Here is a 21,123-nt window from a genome sequence, read left to right on the forward strand (position 1 = left end):
TCTCCACATTCCGCGTTCTTTAATCTTCTTCAATCCGCCTACACGTGAAAAAAAAACTTCTTTCAGGTTGACTTTCATTCTAACTTCAAAAAAGAAAAAAGGCCGCAGCATAACCTGTCACATTTTGACTCACATACATCCCCACACACCACGCATACGCGCGCGCATTCCCAGCTTCCATTTAACAGGATCCATCCCTATGACGAAGTTTAAAAATAGTCCAGCCTGATTTGGGGGTGACTCGCGAAGACGTTTCAGAAATCCGAGGTTCGGAGGAAGAGGTGAGTTAGTTTTTCCCAAAGATCCGTTGGAGAAGTCAGGGCAGCGTGTTGACGGGTGCTTGCTTGAGGATAGTGTGGTTGCAAGAAACTGTGAAAGTATAACTAGCTTCTGGATTCCATTGTTTTGGGCATCTTGAAAGGTAAGGTTAAGTTTGGTGTCATATGTCAAAACAGTGGATATCATTTGGTAAATGCTTGTGTCTTGGTTGAATTAGCACTGAGACGGAACTGTTATTTTTGATGCGGTGGGATATTTTTAAAGCTGATAAGGCATGCATAAATAACAAGCTGTGAAAAAGTAAACTATCGAACGCTTGTACGTCTGATTGTATATTGTAATAATTGGCCTGATTGGGATTTTGTAATTTTGATGAATTTCTTATGCTTTTATGTAAAAAAGTTCTATGATATTTCTTTAAAATATTCTAATATTTCAGTACTTATCAGTTTAACAATCATTGAATAAGTTATGTTTATGTTATGTGTAATATCATACTACTATTCAGTATTGATTAACAGTATATTGATTTATACTCTCTGTTGCCTTTCTTATTTATATTTGTTAGAGGATATGGTATAAATTTATATGTATATTTATTTACTTATTCAATAACATCTTGGTGAGATAAATGCTTCGTTATTTAAACTATAAAATTAAATAATTAAGCTCACTAGTCTCATGAACTAGTCATTCAGATAAGGATTCACATTAACAGATATTGTATACCTACTATTTTTGGATAAGAATATTTTTAGAATATTTGAAAATAGAACTGCCCTAGAATGAATTGTTTAAATGCCATATTTGTGTTAAATAATTTATATAAAAAAATTAGTGATAAAATATGACGTGAAAAATATCATTGTACGGAATAATTTTACGAAATCAAAACAGGAGTAAGCCATTACAAGTTTTCTGGAAACTTAGAATTCTGCTAAATGCTTTTAATTTCTCATTTGAATTTATGAACTAAAAATTTCACAATAGAATATAGGCACTTTTTTTCATTTCTTCGTTGATGTTGACACTGCATGCACACTATGTATGAAATAAAAGAATATATTTACTGAGAACTGGGTAAAAAGTTCATGAAATTATTTTTATCGTCGAATATAATTTGAAATTAAGCTAACATTGTTTAAATAATGTTTCTAAAATAAAAAATTGAAAAAATAATTGAATTAGGATGTGTCTTTAGCTGAAACTTGTTATGTTACTGATCTCCAATAAAATTGTTGAAATTTTATTTTATCAAAATTCTTTTATTAGAGCTATAAACTATTTTATTTATAAATGTCTTATCCTATTTTAAAAAATAATTGAATTAGGACGTATCTTAATATTTCCCTTAATAAAATATTTATATATAATATTTGTATAAAATATTAGTATTGTTATAAAATATTTCCCTTAACTATTTGAATAGAAAAAATTATTTCGAATTGCGTTCATTTAAACCGCACGGTATTGTTAAAAATTATTATCGCACGGTATTGAATATAAATTATTTAATTAATTACCATAAATTACCATATTAATTACCATAAATTGTTTAATTTATATTAAATGTTTAACATAAATCCAGTGTCGTATCGAGGATAATCGACGAGTGAAACATAATATCTTCTTTGTTCTCAATCGCCATTATTGGTTTAGAAAAATATAAATGGCATACAAGAATTGTATATTTTCATCCATTTATGTTCTCTTTAAAAAGTGGCATAACAGCACTGAAGTTTTATTTTTTATCGAACCCTTTAACGCCGGCGTTCAGAGCTACACCACTCAGTAACCATCAGAACTTCCTGATTTAAAATGATAATTTTAAAATACTTACTCTAAAATGATTTTCATAGGATTGTATAAAGTGATAATGCTTTGAAAAAGCAGAAATCAGAAAAAAGTCACCTTAAAAATATAGCAAAATGTTCCTTCAAAAATATGAATTTGTATCTCAAACGTAGTTAAACGTGTACTTGTTTCCATTAAATTACCATAAAAATATTCGATTTATTTAATTAATTAGAATATAAAATATAAATAAATAAATATATTTATTAATGAATGTGTATACTTTATTTGCCAATTTAAAAATGTGCTAAATATATTAAAGTACCTTTCCAAACTAGATATAGAAATCTAAATGAATGATTGGTAATTAGAATTTTTAATATAAACATTAATACTGTTAAATAGTCTATTCTTTTTTCACTTTATTAAATGTAAAGTATAATAAAGAGAAAGCGCCGTAATCATGGAACAGTTCAATCTATGAGGTTTTGATGAATCTCCATGCTTTAAACCTACCCGAGTCCGTAAAAATTATTTTTGGAATTATAATTGACCGTCTGATTGTCTCTTTGTTTGTAATATATGAACAAAAACTCTGAAATGTACCAAGATAAAAGGATGAAAAACCGAATACGATCTTTACACAACGATAGTGTGTATGTCAAATTTTGAATATGAGTGTGAGAATTATATTTTAAAATTAAAACAAATTAGATGAATTAAGTTTGTCATGCGACTGATAGTACAAATTAGTGAATATGTGTTCAATTTGGACTGTTTTTGGTAAAAATTATTCTTTTAATACTTCATTTTCTCTTCATTATGTAAGGAAATGAGAATTATGGCGCTAATTTTACAAAAATTGACCTAGGCTATAAATATTCTTTGAGGAAAGAGATGAGAAATATTGAGACATTGAAAAAAATATTAATAAAATTCAAACAGATTCAAAACTTTTCGCCATATTTCTTTTTAAAAAATATTTTAAACAACAATTTTTTTTAAACTTTTTTAACTAAATTTATAAATTCAACAGTAATTGAGTTCCTTATTTTTTTAAAGATAAATAATATATGAAATAATAATATCGTAATATCTTCCCACATATTTATAGGATTTCACAAATTTGTTCTGATTAAGAGGCCATATGAATAGTAAACAATTTCGAAATCTCATTTTTGTCTGAAAAATTTTATCGTGACTTTATTACTTAAAAATAAATTAGAAAATGGAACACTAAATTAACGTACACTCAAAGAAACATGATTTTAAGGCTAATTTTACGTTCAAATGATTTTCTAAATTACTTTCATTATAAATATTGGAAAAGTGGAAGTAATAACTCTGTTAAAAGTTCAATCATCTAAAAATTGTTCTGGGCAACTCCAAATTGCGTCGTGGTTAATAACAGAGAAACTTTACTGGATGACAATGATTACATGAATGCACATTGGATATTATTATTGTTATCCTGACTTTCAGTATTTTGATTTATTTTTAAAAAATCTGTAGGAAAATAGGTATTGGGAATGAAATATTTATTTCAGGATTTCTCACACCAAATGACCACAAGAGATACCTCAAAAACTTTCATATTTAATCTTTTCTCCCTAAAAGAGGGCGTGAAAATACAAAAACTTTAAGGTGTCATCTGATTTCTTCCATTCACTTCAAATATGCCTTTGTATAATGGCTTCTATTCTCTTTTCGTAAGATTGCAAAAATAGACGTGACTTTGTCTCACTAAATATTTTGTAAGGTCTTTGAAGAAAATTATTTTTCATTCTCTCTTCTTTTATTAAAGTTTATTTTTCAAGCAGGCCTACTTTCCTTTGGCAAAACACCAAACAGCGCTAATCTTAAATATTTAGAAAACACAAGGAGAAAAAAATGTTCACAATGAGGTGATGTTATTTCTTTAACGACTTTTAACTGCTTTCAAAACCGATGCTTGGAATTACTTTATTTTTTTCCTTCTAGGAAGAAAATTTAATCGTTTATTATTTGATGAGTATCATAACAAGAGATTTATTATTCATCGGTTTATTCGCTTCTTCAATAAGGATAAGAATAAATAGGTATTGATAAAATAGAGAATTCACCAAATGAACTATAACCGATAACACTGAATTGAAACTTATTTTTATCAGCTAAATAAATTTTTCATAATGTTTGTAATCGATGGCAAACTTATGAAATTGATAAACTACCTACCCCTGTCCCTTTTTTTAACGCTTGCATACAACCCCTTCTTTCAAACAAATTTTAAATACTGAAGTCTTCACATATTTTTCTGACAACAATCTCCATTAAAAGATATTTTTATCATTTCTGTCGGAAGTAAATTAGCTATTAATTTCATTTAAATTCATCTTGCACATTATTTTTCAATAAAAAATTTTCTATATACATCAAGTGACATATTGATAGTATTTATTTTTAAAATGTTACGAATGGTATGCATAACACTTTTATTTTTTTTAAAAAATTTAATAACTATCTTTTTTTTTTACTCTTGTTTTGCCTTTTACTCCTTTCTTTAACAATAATCCTTTAATAGGATTCTAATGCTCGTAATTAAGCTTTTACTGTGAAGATTTATATTAAAATATAATATTCAAATATAACAAAATTGTTCGTAAAAATAGATATCCGTGTATAATTATACTATACTGCTAAAACTAAATCTCATTATCATTGTAAGTATATGTGCCTTTTCTCTTAAAGAAAGAAAAAACTGCATTAAATTTAAAAATCCAAATTACATTAGCTTACTTTTTTATTAAAGATGCTTTCTTTTAAAAATCCAAATTTTAAAGCAATGTTGAGATGTCAGTTTTGGTCTGATGTACTGTAATTGCTGTATTTTACAAAATGCACCAATTCCTGACAAAAAAAAAAACCATTTTTGATAAAACAACAGTAGAAGGCATGCGCATTGTCATAAACAAGAAAACTAACTAAATAAATAAATAAAAAATCAGATTCCAAAAGGTTGGTTATGATATGAAGTTTTTCGTCATTTTATTTTCTGAAAACTAGAAAATAAAAGTGAAAAATATAATTTTATAGATTGATACGAAAGAATAAAAAGACAGAAAGATGGTTCCCAAGTATTAAAGTAATAAAACATTTATATATATAATGCGAAATTCATTTTTCTCATATTCTTAACTAAAATTCCGAATTTTTTAAAGTTTTCGTTTGAAGATCTTTTATAAATTGAATGATTCAAAACATTTTCTTCGTCTTCAAAATAGTTGCACATTTTCATTTTTGTCAAATTTCTATTATATTAAGGACATAGTAATTTTTAAAACAATATTGTAGAGTCGTAATGTCAAGTAAATATCATACTCTTTCTCATATTCTTTTTAAAATAATCACGTGTATCCCCAAAGTGATGCTAAATTGTGTATGAATATCAATATCAATCAAATTGAAATCGATTAAACTTCATTTTCATCGGACAACTACAAAAAGAACCTGTGAAAATATAGTATAAAGTATAATAAGAAAACCTGTTACGAATTGTTTTATGTTATTTTATCTTAGATGGATGCTCAAAAGTACTTCCCACAGCAATGTAATCTTTTATAGAATTTTAATTTCTTCCTAAATTAGAAAGTTTCAAGAACAATTTATTATTAATTCCTTGCACTAGCATGTCGAATTTGATTCTCCATGTTGGTTTATACAATTGATTTTTGTTTGATAACGATTATTATATAAGCCCAAAATTCTCAGAATGATTATTAGGAAATGAAACAAATATATTTATATAATATTTCTTAGCCTCTTAAAAGAACTCAAAATTTTTAGATAGACATAATTTGGGGGGGGAGTATATTTTATATCTTTATTGCAGTAATTTCCATTTTGATGTAGATTTTTTAAGTACAGGCAATTACTGTTCAAAATAGAATTTCATAACAAAAAAAAGGTTAAATGTAAATTGCAAAAAATATCCCTTAATGAATACTGATATGAAAAATCGGAAATAAAAAACTATCTGCATGAACAATTTATTTTTATTATTACAGAAAAAAGAAATAAAATCACATCAATGCATGTTTTTAAAATTTTAGATTGTTTCTTTTAAAAAAATTAGTGAAAGTTTAAATGATTTGATTGAAGCACAAACCAGAAAAGCCCATTGTCATGTGACATAAATATGACAAAAAAAAAAAAAGAAGAAGAAGAAGAAGTAGAAAATAGTCAAACTACGCGATGTCACATCAGTATCATAAACATATTTACTGATGCCAATGTCCTTTTTTACCCTTTATTTACCGAACTATTTTACCATCAATTCTTCAAATTTATTTTTGAACCATTAGATAAGTTTTGGTACTGAATAAACCCGAGGAAGAAGAAAAAACTTTTCTAATTAATTAAAATAATTTAATTAATAATTAAAAGATTTTAAATGTTGCTTTCTATTGGAGATACATTCTTCCTGTTCTTTTGCATACAATTAGAAAAAATAGTTATATTAAAAAGATAACTGCCTGATTTAAATGTTACTTTAAAGTACCGCTGGTAAATAAAGGGTTAACGCAACTATGCCTTAAATTCTTTCGTGATGCTTATAACGTTCCCTTCTTCTGAATGCAGATCCTAACGGAAGTTTATGCTTTGAATTTGATGAGTATCTTAAGAGAATGAAAAGTATGACGTTATTTAATCATTGGCTTCTGAATCGAAAAACATTTGAGTCTGTTACAGATTCTTGGAATTACATCTAACTTTACTAACGTAATTTTTCAAATCTCTTATCTGATATTCGATACCAGTTCAGTAGTTTCAAAGCCTTTGTCGAATCCTGTTTAACGTTTTCAAGTTAGTGTTTTCTTTGGATACCACTCAAAGAAGAAACAACTAGGAAACAGAACAAAATTCTACCGGGGGGAGGGAGAACTGCGAATGTTTTCGAAAGGGATATTTCCTCCCAAAAACTGGCATGTCACAACCATCCAAGAATGCCATTCTTTAAACCTAAAGTTCAGGCGGAAGTATCATCATTCAGATACAGTGGCATATTTTCTCGTACTATTTTGTTTCTGTAGAACATGTCTGCCCCATTCAAAAAAAGATGAGGTAAATTTTTTAATTTTCTTTAGGGGTTGTCTTTTTTTAAATTTGGAAGAGGTGATGGAACTTTTCTTTAAGACGGCTTGTTAAATTCTATGAAGATTAATTATTCTGAAAGACAGACTCCGCATATTTTGTGACAGAAGTGACAAAAAAATGTTCTACAATGTTTTTGTAATGTTTGTAATTGAAATCCTCTGATTATTCACGGGTTTTCTTCAGAAAAAAGATTTAGTACTTGTCATCTTTGTTTTTCAAAGGTATTCACTGGAATCAATTCACGTGTCATCAGAGGGTGTTGAAAGAGAAAATTGGACACTTAACTACTCATCTTCTTGAACTGCATCAAAATATATTTTATTTTTTCTCTCCTTAAATGCTCAATGAATTTCGAAATTAAATAGGTGCATTCATTTTACATGTTTTAATATGAGTATAAATCAACCACATTAGAATGAGATAAAAAAAATGTGGTTTAAAGATTTATGCTTTAAATTAATTAATATGGAACTTTTGAATATTAACCCTTTTAAACTAGCTTAGCATTTTTCTGAATTTAAACTCATCGTGACATTATTTGAATCTTTCAAGCAGTTCTTTGAGCCGAGAACAAATGCTTTTCCTTATATTGACAGAAGACTTTTTTTTTTCTTTGAATTATTGTCGCTTGTTCTAGTCATGCACTTCTGGTATTCCGTTCACATTTTCATGTTATTGTATGTACCGTCACTGAAGAGAAATGGCTTGGGTGTTTTATATATGTGAAAATCTGAGACAAGCATAGAGCTATCGTTTGAAAGAAGGTATTTAAAATTTCGAAATTCATCCCGAACAGCTTACTGAATCCCGTTGCTGAAAATCTTACGGGCCGTTAGCCGCATAAATGTAATCAACAATTTTCATTTACACTTAACGTAAACGGAATAAACCATATTCATTTGTACTTAAAGTAAATGGAATGAACCATATTCATTTGTACTTAAAGTAAATGGAATGAACCATATTCATTTACAATTTATGTAAATGGAATCAATCATATTCATTTACAGTTAAGGTAAATGAACGATAGAAAATATAAGAGCAAATTAGCTGTTCTATTAAAAATATATTATTTCTTAAATGATTTTACACGATTATCAATAACACTAAAGATCTCAGTAACGTGAAAATTTTAAGATAATTTTTTAAAATTTAACCAAGAAAAAGGAGCTTTCTCGTCTGTTACTCTTTTTTTTTTTTTTTTTTTTTTTGCCATTTTTAGTATTTTATTCGACTGAGGTTGTCAGGTTTATTGATTGTTTATACGTTCAGCTGATAAAAATATTTATTTTCACTTCAGCTACGAAGAATCGAGAATTTTTGTTAGTCTTGTCGCCAAATAGTTGCGCAGCCTGCTTTCATCACTCGTGCTGTTTGGTGTCTGCTTTACAGTCCGGTGAAGAAATGAGAGCGTTACCCTAGCTCCCTATTTGTTGATTTTTTTCTGGGGAATTTAGTTTTAAACATCCACGGAAAAACAAACAAAACTCGGATTTAAGAAGCTAAAAATAGCAACTTTCCTCTCATTTTATAACGACAGAAGACACCAGAAATGTGTTTACTTATAGCTCTGCTAAATAACAATCTTTCCTCGTAGTTCTCAGTAGAACACCCAGAACAAATAAAATTTACATTTCCTCATAGCTCTGTCATTTCGAAACAGCATAACATCTACATAAATTTTTTTTTTAAAAAAAAGAGGAAGAAAAAAAAGTTTTCTCTTGTGAAAGCCAAATAGAAGACTAAATTGTTGCAACTACGCCTAGAGTAAATAGGAAGAGATGCGTAATATTCAAAATGTATTGTTCCATATTTCCTTCGTTATACACATGTTAGAAACAAATCTTATAAAAAGTTAGGGATCATAAGAAGAGTATTAAATAAAAAAAAAACTCTGTCAATCCGTTCTAAAGCATTCTGCTCATGGTTATCACTCTATGTTATGTATTTCTAATTTTAAAGAAGCTGGGGACAGAGGGGGGGGGATATATAAACGTGATAATATACCTTAGGATTTTATTTTACCTAAACTAAAATAATAAAAGAAAAATGATTAAAAATAATCATTGTTTTCACTTTAATATGGTTAAATACTTCTAGTGTTTAAGAACATGCAAAGGGGGGGGGGGTAAAAATATCAACAAAAAAAAACTTATACCCTCTAAAAATATACTGAACAATAATTGCATGTAACCCCTGTTTATATTTAGTTTTGTAAAGCCCAATCAATTCGATATTAATTACATTAGAAGGAGCGCTAATAACATCTGTAACTCGAATGTACATCAAAGACCTTTCACCTGCACATTTCAATACATGTTAATGGTTGATTGCATTAATTTTTCTCTTCCAACCGAACTTAAAAATATCAACATTCAAATAATCTAAGTTGGCTCTAGAAATTTCCGAAAAAAAAAAATGAAAATATACATTTAATCAGAATAATTTTAGCTACTTTTGTAAGCATCCATCCTAAATAGGAAGACATTTCTTAAAAAGAATTTTTCTTGAAGTTCCTCATAGTTTTAAAAATGTGGAGCTCCAAGACTCTATTGACTTCACTACAAAAAAGAAAAGAAAGAAACATTTAGGAGACAAAAGTATGTTAATGAACATTAACTGAGAGGGGATTTTTTTTTCCCTTAAACAATTTTAAATTTCTCATGAACTCGCCGAAGCCATCTGACAGTTCAGTTCTAATGATGTTATCTAGATAAAAACCAGTAAAAAGAAATTCATTAATTAATCCATTTCTATATCCAAGATTAGTATAAGGTGCATCCATTTTTTTTTTCTGCGATGACGTGGTAATATCGTTGTGAACATTTAATATCTATTAATATTTGCTCTTGAAAGTCGGTTTACAAATATTAATTCTTTTCTATAGTTCCATTTTCCCTAAATATCTAGAATTCAATGCAATTAAGCAAATTCCCGATAATAATTCTTAGAAAACAAAATTGCATTGCTGATGCATACCTTCATCATTTTGTTTCAAGATACATGCAAACAAGGGTATGGTCATCTTCAGAAATATCAAGTCGGTCGCAGATTACAGCTTTCTCTCTTTTTATTGTTTGTGTAATGCTCGGACCAGGAACTTTTCATACTCTAGATGTAAATTGTATTTCGCTAATTTACTCATCTATAGGGAAAAAATTTCATATTAAAATATGAATATAAGTGATAAAAATATGTTCACTTGAGAACATAATAAATCAATAAAAAGTCCTGGTATATATAATTGATGAATGAAATGGGGAAAATTTCGTTGAATGTCTAGATGAAAGGGTTACCGTTGCATCAAAAGTTCGCTATAGAAATCATAAATTGAAAAGAAAAGGCAACCAACTATTTTCATGGCTTCTTTGTTTTGCACAAAATTTCTAACTCGTTTACTATTGCTATATTACCTTCTTATTTATTTTATTCTAGAATTTTTACCCCATGATAATGCATATAGTTATACATTCATCATATATGTATGCTACCATCCTCGTCTATTATTTTTTTGATTTCATGACCTTTACTAATATATGTTGTTGTTGTTTCTTATGGCACTTGCCATGGACAAGCTCGCTGTTCGAAGACAGCCGATTTAAGCCTGAGGGGGGGCGTCTCTTGTTTCTATAGTAGCGCCATCTAGGGCCAAGAGAACGACTTAGCTACACGCACGTCATAACCCTTTATACGGGGCGGATTTCATTCACTCAACCACAGATCGTAATTTAGACCTGAATCAGAGAACGATCACCCCTGATCCAGTACCCCCAGTGGTATTACTCTCGACATGGAGGACTTTATGACCACGACAGATTTAACGCGAGTCAGCCACCGAGTACCCGGGGGACCTTCGGCCGGCGGGGTTCGAACTCGCAACCTAAGGGACGCGAATCTTACGCTTACTAATATATAATATGTATTATTAAATATTATATACTTTTATTATATCTTTAGCAATGCATAATTTTATGAATATTAAATAGTGGTTTAATTTCCTATTGATAAAACGAGGAAGGTAGCATACAAGTCTCCAGTATATTTTTCTCATTAAAACGGATATAATAAAATAGATTTAACAAAAGGAATTTATTTTCGGTTTTTACGAGATTCAAAATTCCGAAAGGGAGGACAAACTATTCTTATAGGCAACTGATGAAAAAGTGTTTATTGAAGATTTTACATAATAATACGTAATTAATATTTCTTAATTTTAAAAACAACTCCTGAGATTAGCGTGAAAATACCCTGAATTAGGGGTTTTTTTTTCAGAGAATGGTTCATTCTTTCATGTTATCGCTAATTGGGAATTTCCGTTGTTATTGAAGCTGAATTCTGAATATCAATTTCTGTGTTCAAGTTATAACCGTCAATAGTACCTACAATACTTCAATTCAATAATTAAAAACTCTATTGATTACAGGAAGAATCTTTAAAACTAATTCTTTGATCACTACAAATATTTGAAAGCTTATTCAAAGAACTGAAAAAAGTAACTTTTGTTAAATGAAACTCATTGATCTGTTGATAATATGCATCGTTTTTACTCATTTTTCCTTTAATATGATTTATTTCATGTTTGTAAAGATGGGTTTATACAGATCCTATAATTAAAGATTTGAATTTTTTTTTTTTTTCACTTTTGCATTTTTGATGACGACGCATCATTTTACAGTTTTCATGAATTAAATATTAATTCATTATTAACTTAACTTACTTTTGAATCCATAACAATGACATTATCCAGAAAAGAATTTGAAAAATAATGGACTTCAGTAAAAAAAGAAGAAAAAAAAAGGGGGGGGGATGTAAAAAAAAAAAAAAACTCCTGAGATTCACTTGAAAATTACACTGAATTAAGTTTTTCAGAGAATGGGCATTCTTTCAGGTTATCGCTAATAAGGGAAATATCTATAAAAATAGGTTATAAATTCAAAGCTGAGAAATAAAAACAAGTTAAAATGAAAAATTCTGCTTTTTAGTATATTAATAAAAATGTGGTCCCAAAAACAGTTATTACTTTAAAATTGCATAAGTAGCATTAATAGGAACATAAAAGAATGGATTGTCAAAAGTAGCAATTTATGTTTCGGAATCCAAGAATACAAAATAATGTATTAAAATATTTTTTTAAAAAAATTCTTGCTTTATTTTTATGTTATATTTCTTTTTTTTTATTTAGTTCCTCTTGTTTTGAAAGCAATCGACATCAAAAATAATTAGCTAAGTGCTGCAGTTATTATTAAGATTTAATTTAATAATACACGGGTCACTGGGATTGTTCTTTCTTCCTTCCATTTACTTCCCGTAATACTTTTTCCTCCGGCGTTAAACTTCTAAATGCCAAATAAATGAAGAAAAAATTCTCGTTGCGTTGGTTTCTCACATTTGGCGTCGCAGATTTCGGCCAAAAACCTGCGATTGCATCAGAGGTACGCAATCGCCAACATGTGATTCAGAACACCACTCCGTCGCGATACGAATCACGAAAAACATACCTGAGGAATATTTCAGACATTAATGAATGACGTTATTGAGAAGAGACTGAGACTTTTCGAAACATAAATAAAACGTCTCTTCTGGGGGGTGGCAATGTCACCTGTCAGAATTTCTAAAATTAGAAAATCGCTCAGTGTTTTCAAAATCTTTTGCGGCCGGGGACGGATGCCAGATGTTGGGAAATGCCTTGGAACAAAACAAAGGAGACCATCTAGAAGCATTTTCGGTGACCAATTTTTAATATTCTGTAAAAGAAAAAATACTCTTATTTATTTTTTAAGAAGTGTCAGTATTTCAATAAAACCTCGTTTAATATGTAATTAATATCTCTCTCGATGTGTCATGAACAAAACCCAATAAAAATAAATGAAAAAAAATGAAGTGAGGATCAATTAAAAAATAATCATTGCCTCACCCAACATTGAATCACCAACATTACTCTTCTGTCAACATTTAATCACGAACACAAAATCAACATACACAGAAAAAAGTTTTTGACGTATTAAAAAAAAATTCTAATCGAGAACATTTAAAGAACAATTCTGAGCAGTTGCGACATACAGTTACAGCTATGCATCAATGGCATGATATCGTTTATCGCTTTCAAATCCAGGAACTATAATTTTTGTGAGATTATTTCATGCAATAAGCATTTATGTATCTGCGGTAGAAAATAAATGAAATATTATTTGAAATGACTGCTACTTCATATTTTTATTACACCAATATTAAAACTCTAATGGCATTATTATTTTACCAGCAACAAAAGCAAACATTTTTATTACAACAAGACGATAAAAATGTTTTAGATGAAAGCTGCATTGGTATAATACTTTTTTAGAAGCTGATTTTTATATTTTATTTTGAAAGATTTGTTTGATTTTTACATCCTTATACTTAACGTAATGTACCATTATATGTTTCTTAGAAATAATTTCATGATTATCTTGAAATTATTTGGTCTACAAATTGCTCAAAACGCGAATCCTTGCTCGATGTGCATAAAAATAAAGAGAAAAAAGTACTATTTCTATAACATAGTTTTTAAAAAAAAACTACGAAAAATACGCTACATATGATGCGCAGGATATAAGCTTTATAAATGCTTGAGCTCTGATATTTGCTTTTGGTTTTTTACATCTTAGGAAGCTAATGAAGCTGAGAAGGTGATTTGTTTTATCGTCAGGTTACTAGTTACATTGACATCGGAATGAGTGGCATATTGAATATTGATAGGCCATTCCCTCACAGATATTATTATTGGATTTAACATAGATAAAAGGAAGCAATAATAGTATTCAGTAAGAAAATAATTAATCGCCAGGTGAATATAACCAACAGCAAGAGCATAGTAAAATATAAAATATTAACTTATTTTTTTTATTATATCAAAACTATATTTATTATATATTTTCATAAAATTGTATAATAAATTTATATTTTATCTATTATATCAAAAATATTTCATTATTCCATATGCGGAGATTTTCATTTGCGTGAATATAGATCGTTTTCTATACAATTTCATGTTTTTGTTGGCCATTTAAGCGCCTAGTATCGAAAATGATTATGAAAATTATTAGTATGATTTTCTATAATGGCTCTTTTTTATCATTTATTATTTTATTACAATTTTGATTAATTATTCAATAGATTTCAGTATTAATTTTTTCAATATACGCAAATCACATTTATTCTGTCAGTATCATGCTCATTGAATGGTAATAAAAATATTAGTCCCCTATTTTTCAAAGTAAAAATTTTATATAAGCAAATTCTACAACTCTCTTTTTCCATTACAGATAAATAACCCAGAAAATAAAAATCAAGAGGCTGTTTCAAACCGATCAAACTTAGATACTTGGCATTGAAGAATAGATTATTTTAGCAACTTCTCTGACTCATCCTTGTGTCACTGGAATTCTTCCCCGTAAGAGTTGGAAGCAGACCAACACCTGTTGTTCCGCTACAATGATGCAGTGGTTAAATAGATCTCCGTACAAAACCCTCTCTATCGCACCAGATGCTGAATGGAGTCGTCACCAAATCACGATTTAATTCGCAGATCTTAAGTTCTTTGCACACCAAGAAGCAAACAACAAGCAACGAAGCATCTAGTAAGGATCTAATTTAAGATTCTGTTCTATCATTATTATGCGTTATAAATAGCAGCTTTCTTTGAACCCTTTTTTTTTATTCCTTCAGGTAAACAGAAGTCATTATACGATGGAATAATGTAATCCTTCAGAACTAAATTACAGACAAATTACTTAGCTAAAGTTTTATGACACCAACATGAAAGAATCTCAATTGTAACGAAGTTGGCAGTTGCATTTCTTCATCTTTTTACATAACAGTTCAAACATTTCGTATACAATGGTGTGGTTAAATTGCTTCTTTTCAGTCAGCTGAGTGGAATAAATCAAAAGACGTTAGAATTTATTAATATATTCTCTCTCCGAAGTGTGCAATTTACCACCAACCACCATGTCTGGCCCTTGGTTTCGTATGGACCAACTTTTGAAATGTTCGGTGTGTTCGGACAGGTTTCGGAATCCGAAACTTTTGCCTTGTAACCACACATTCTGTGCAGAGCCCTGCCTTTCGAGATGCATCGAAAAGGGCAAAGGATCAGTGAAATGTCCGGAATGTTCCTCTGAGCATCGACTTCCCATCAAAGGTGGCGTCCAGGGATTTCCGCACAATGTGACCTTAGGTCGTTTCCTGGAACTCCGTCAACAGGTCAGTGGGGTTGAACCCGATCTTCCGGCTTCCATGCAGAGGTGTAATACTTGTAAAGAGAAAGGCCAGTTGGAGATGTGTGCTCACTGCAATCGCAAAGTTTGTAAAGAGTGTAAAGCAGCTCATGTGAAAATTCTACGAAAAGAAATCGCCCTCATCAATGAGCAAGTAAGGGAAGGCCTTCAGCAACTCAGCAAATCCCTTCATGATACTGAGGAAAATGCTGATAAACTACAGAAGAACTATAGCCAGGTAAATGCTGTTAAAAAATTTTAAGTTTTTTTTTTTAATTCTATATTACATTAATATTTATAGAAAATGATATCGTTTTAGTATCTCAAGTTATGATATTTAAAGGATTCATAATTAAATTAAGTATTTGAGATTTCCAAATATGCAGTTAATATGCAAACCTTTCTTTTTAAAATTTAAGGGATTGTCTTTTCTTATTACATATTTTATATTTTTAATAATCATTTCTTTCTCTACATTCGACTTTTAGTTTTTAATTTTTTTATAGACATAAAAGCATGTAAAAATATATAATTTAGAAAATTTACTATCCGATTTTTAAGTATACAAAATTTTAAAATTATGAATGAATTAGAAAAATATCAATAAAAAGTATTATGATAACAGTAAATATTAATACAATTGCAGGCTGTGCTTTAATTTAAAACGTAATCTCATTATTAACTGAAGATTTTATTCTGTATTATGAAAATGATAGTTACAAAAGCCATATTGTATAGCATTGTCACATATTGTATAGCATTATTGCAATATTAAAATCTTTTCTTCTGAAAGAACATGTTTGTTTTTAAGGGTAATCACTTATTATAAATTACTTATATAATATATTACTTATATATGGGCTTCTTATGTTTTTTTAAAGCTTAATAATATTAAAAAAATATTTCTTGGTATTCAGAGATGTGAAATTACTTTAATTCTACTTAACACCGAATATTTTTTTCAGGTGAAGGATGAAATTGAAGAAGTTATACGACGCTATACAAGAGATTTGTTAAGCACAGAAGCAAAATTAAAACATCACCTAGATGTGTATCTTAAAACAGAACTCAGGAGTATGAAAAAACTGGAGCACGATCTTCAGATCGAACTGAATAATGTCAACAGCAACTGTGATTTAGTAGATAAATATGTTAATAATGGAGTAGACTGGACTGACGCAGAACTAACTGACTACAAAGAAATATTCATGAAAACTTTGGACTTCTTAAGAGCTTTTGACTCTGACCCAACGGATTGCGTCCGAAAGGTCAAATTTCATCCCCGCTCAGATCCAGATGTTATTCACAAGACCCTTATAGACTTTGCTGAAGTAAAATTGAATGATGAAGTTATACACAATCCCGTTCCCAATGGGGAAACCCAAAATGGTGGTATGTACAATAGTTCCACAAATGTGAATGGCCCTACTGTAACTCTAACACCACCCCAAGGCAGCGCCTTGTCGAGGAGTCAAAGTGACCACAAATTGTGCAATCAAAGACAATCTCAAAAACGAAAAGACAAGAATGAGGAAATTGAGCCTTTGTCGAGGAGATTTAGGGACAGATTTGTCAAGGACAAAGAAAGTTCCGAGAGAGATAATTCCAACAATCGAGATCACTCTCCTTCCTCTTGGAGGAGAGAGCTGGATGATGTCAGAAGCAGTCAAAAGATACGTTTTGCGTCCAGAGAAGCTATTGATGAAATCGGAGACTACGAAGTGGAAAATACGTCTTCCAGGAATCATCAGTCACTCTCTCCGGTGAGAGATGGGGTCAGTGAGACGGAGGATGCCACAAAGGGACCTCTAAGTGGGGTCATCAAGATACTGGACAGTCCCCACGTGATGGAAAGGTTGCACCATAGTGAAGTGAAGCAGAAGAAACAGAGGGAGGAAGAGGAAAGGAAGGCTAAAATGCCGAAACCTGCTCCTCCTCCTGTTTCGAGGCCCATGACGAGACAATTGAGCGAAGACGAAATCGAAAAACAGAAGAAAGCAAATAAAGCAGCTGCTGCTGCCTCTGCAGCGACGAACACAGCATCCAATACTGCAACAGCTAAGGTAACTGAAATGTGCAACCCTTATTTTTACAATTAAAATTTTACTTGACGTTCAAGTATTAAAGTATGCTATTCTAAAGTCAGTTTATATAATTTTTCTCTTTGCCTTAGAAGACATAGCATATATTAGATTAATCCTATGAATTTTGACACTTTCTTGTTGCAAAATTACTCTAGCATATTCGCTTGCAAACAATTATTTCACGGTCATCAATCGTTAATAGCATTTAAATCATTCCAAAACATTAATATACCATGGGATAACTGATCGTTCACATCAGTAATCTTGTTTATAATAGATATTGATTTTGGGGGATTCAGTGTACATTATGAAGTCTCTCTGAACTGGACAATTAAGTTTCGTGTTTCAACACATTTTTAACATGTTAATGATTCATTTTAGGATAATCTTTTTTTTTTATTTTATAAAATGTGCAGAAAGGTATTTTTCTATTATGATTGCAAACAATATTATTGAGATATACGTTCGGTTTTATAAATATTCAAATGACAGAAAGAACGTAATAAAACATATAAGAAACTGACACAATTTTACTTGAAAAGGTATTAACGTTATGCCAGTGTTTTATAATTCAATAAATTTGTATTTTTAACAAATTTATTTATTTGACATTTAGGGAAATAATGTACCGCGAGGAGCATTAGGACTTCTTTCAGTCTAGCGGGCAAAGAACGCAACTGCACAGTCAGAAATCCACCACTGAATATTGATATCCTTCTTTGATTTTTCAAAGTGCATTAAAGAATTAAAAGGCCCTTTTGCATTGGTTATAGCCAATCTTTAATTCTAAGGTTTGATATCTACTACAGACAAGATAAATTAGTTTGAATTTAGAAATTAAAATAGTTTGATAGATAAATTAGTTTATCTTAATTAGAATAATTTTAAGTATATTATTATCTTAAAAATTTACATACACATTTATCAGACAAAATCTTTCCACTATCGTGTTTGAATGTTGTTGTTGTTTTTTTTTTTTTTGGGGGGGGGGGGTACAAACTGCAAATCTTGTCGATATATATATATATTTTTTTTTCAGTTTCTGTTTCTGAAATTGTTAAATAAATTTATTACAAATATAAAGGAGATACCTTAAATCACAACAATAACAGCAAGTTGTTGGAATAGGGATTATTTGACTGAATAATTTACCTATGATAATGCAGTAACAAGAAATTAAGAAGTCTCAATCTTCCAAGAGTATTAGTATCATTTTTTAGATTTTAAATATGCTTTGTTTAGATAAAATTTTCTTATTTAAACAGAAAAGTTATTGAGTGATGGATTTCGGATTTTCGAATAACATAGATTAAGTTTCACTAAAAAATATAAACCTTTGAAATAGTTCAAAAATTCTAATTTTTAAATAGATTTCATTTCATCCTACTTTTTGGTATTCTATACTCTTCTTAATTTCTTTCAAAATACGTGTAATAATCGTTTATCAAGAAATTTTAGAAAGAAAAAAATGTTTGATAACTTTTCTTTTGAAAAGGCTACTTCAGGAACAGAAACTTCAACTAAAACTTCAAAGCCGTCCATTCTGAAAAAAGATGACGAACCTACAAGCCGTTCCTATAGTTCAAGGTACGGTTCAACTCGGTCATCTGTCGATGATACTAGTACACCAAAGCCAAGAAACAGAACTTCCATTGAAGAACCTGCTGGTAGGCAAAGCCCAAGAGAAGAAACGCAAACACCCCCGCCAAGAATCAGAAGCTGGAGAACCACTAGTAGTGCTGCTACTGAACGAGATGTTTCTTTGAGTCCTCCTAGTTCACCAACCAGGAATAGAGATACCCAAAAACCACCTGTTTCTCCTAGGCCTCCCCCAAGCAGGTACAACATTTATGTTGATTTCCCTTAAAATAACAATACGTATATTAATAAAATTACAATGTACATTTATATAAAACATCAATATATATTAATAAAATGACACTATAATATGTAATTGTCATGAAATAACAACATATGGTGGTGATTTTTACTCTATAATTTAATCAATTCTCCAATAAATCTATGAAATTTTTCCGATAAAAATGTTACATTTCAATCTCATCATTAAAGAAAGAATATATGCTCACAAAAAGTCATTTATCTGCCAGAAATAAATGAACCCAAGAAAACTATTAAAATAATACAGGTTTTGGTTTGTATTTTTACTATTTAATTTCAGAAGAATTCAATAAAACAAAACTTTATTAAAAAAAGAAGAAAAAGCAATTTTTTTTTGTTTCCTAATTTGATTCTGGATGCTCAAATAATTGCCTAATAAAAGGTGGAAAATTTATTTTATATTTCCATTAATATCAAGGATATTACTACTTATATAACAATTATAGAATATTTCGTACTTTCACGTTTAATTGTAGATATATGAGCTTATTAAAATATTTTGATTAACATATTTAATATTTTGTGGTTTCAGTTTTTAAAGGTTCAGGTTCAAAAGTATATTTTTAAGCTTTGAAAATATACTTTCTTCATTAAATGTTTTAAAAATTAATAAAAATATTAATTAAAATCTTTATTTATATCTTGGTATAAGCGGTTCAGGAAATGAATCACCACACTTTAAAAAGTTAAGGATCACTTTGTATAAATTCATTCCCCAAATAGAATCCGGTAAATGAAATACAACAAAAATAGAGAACAACAAACAAAATAGAAGGAATTTTATGTTTTAAAATTGAATATTCTGGTAAGAAGTTCATTTTTCAGTTTATGTTTCAGAATAAGACATTTATTGGATTAAAGATCAAAGTTTTATAAATTTTGCAAAATCAAATGCTTCAACTAACCTAGAACTAATTTGCTTTTGATGTGACGCTTCTAACAATATTTGATTACCTGATACATTCCTTAAAAAAGAAAAAGAAAAGAAATTTTTAAAAAATGTTAGCTGCTCCGTAAAACATGCTGTAGTTCTGACTAACTTCGCTATTTCATTTATTTTCCAGCAACAGACCTGCGGGTCGCTCGTACTTAACAAAAAATTCCTCTTTGGATCGAGAGGACTCTCCCACCGAAACCACCAAATCTCCTTCTTTGATGCAACGCCGTTCGAATCTAAGTTCTGCCGGCCGTCCTAGTGCTTTGGACAGAAAGGACGACCGGCCAAGCCTGCGCCTCGCCATAAGGCCAGATCACAATTCTCCGCCCATCAGTGATAGTAGCTCTAGTTCTGACAGTGAAAGTGACGAGGTGGACAGTGAAACCGCTGTGAATAGAGGTGACATAAGTCCGTCTGTCAACACGCTTCTTGCACGAAGTGCTCAGGCCAGGAAGCAGAGTGCCTCGACTCAGGCTAGGCTCTTAGGTCGACCTGACGACAAACTTCCAAGGCCAGGCACCAGATCATGGCGAGATAATATTCGAAAAGATGACGAACCTTCCAGGGATAAAGATAGTATCTCATCGTCAAGGTGAGAATTTATCTCTTGATATAAAAAGGAGCAGAAATTATTAGGACATTCTAATTTATATCTGGAAAAAAAATTCCCCTTTTTTTTTTTTAAACTGATTTGCAACTTCTAACGCATGAGTGTTCCTGAGATTATTTCTTCCAGTGAATA

General features: G+C 30.0%; 1 protein-coding gene across 2 annotated transcripts in view; it reads left to right on the top strand.

Moving 5' to 3' along the window:
* The first annotated feature begins 249 nt into the window (after window positions 1-249).
* LOC129961922 (RING finger protein nhl-1-like) overlaps window positions 250-21,123 on the top strand; it is a 49,622-nt gene continuing 28,748 nt past the window's right edge. The window contains exons 1-6 of one of the 2 annotated variants that reach the window (XM_056075558.1): window positions 252-421; window positions 14,508-14,822; window positions 14,911-15,699; window positions 16,427-17,524; window positions 19,041-19,384; window positions 20,509-20,973. In XM_056075558.1, coding sequence (XP_055931533.1) covers window positions 15,193-15,699; window positions 16,427-17,524; window positions 19,041-19,384; window positions 20,509-20,973 — 2,414 coding nt within the window. In that variant the 5' untranslated portion in view covers window positions 252-421; window positions 14,508-14,822; window positions 14,911-15,192. Of the gene's footprint in view, window positions 422-14,507; window positions 14,823-14,910; window positions 15,700-16,426; window positions 17,525-19,040; window positions 19,385-20,508; window positions 20,974-21,123 lie in introns of both variants that reach the window. The other variant, XM_056075559.1, reaches the window with a different exon arrangement.

The sequence above is a fragment of the Argiope bruennichi genome, chromosome 2 (genome assembly GCF_947563725.1).
Source record: "Argiope bruennichi chromosome 2, qqArgBrue1.1, whole genome shotgun sequence".
In the NCBI taxonomy this organism is placed as follows: Eukaryota; Metazoa; Arthropoda; class Arachnida; order Araneae; family Araneidae; genus Argiope; species Argiope bruennichi.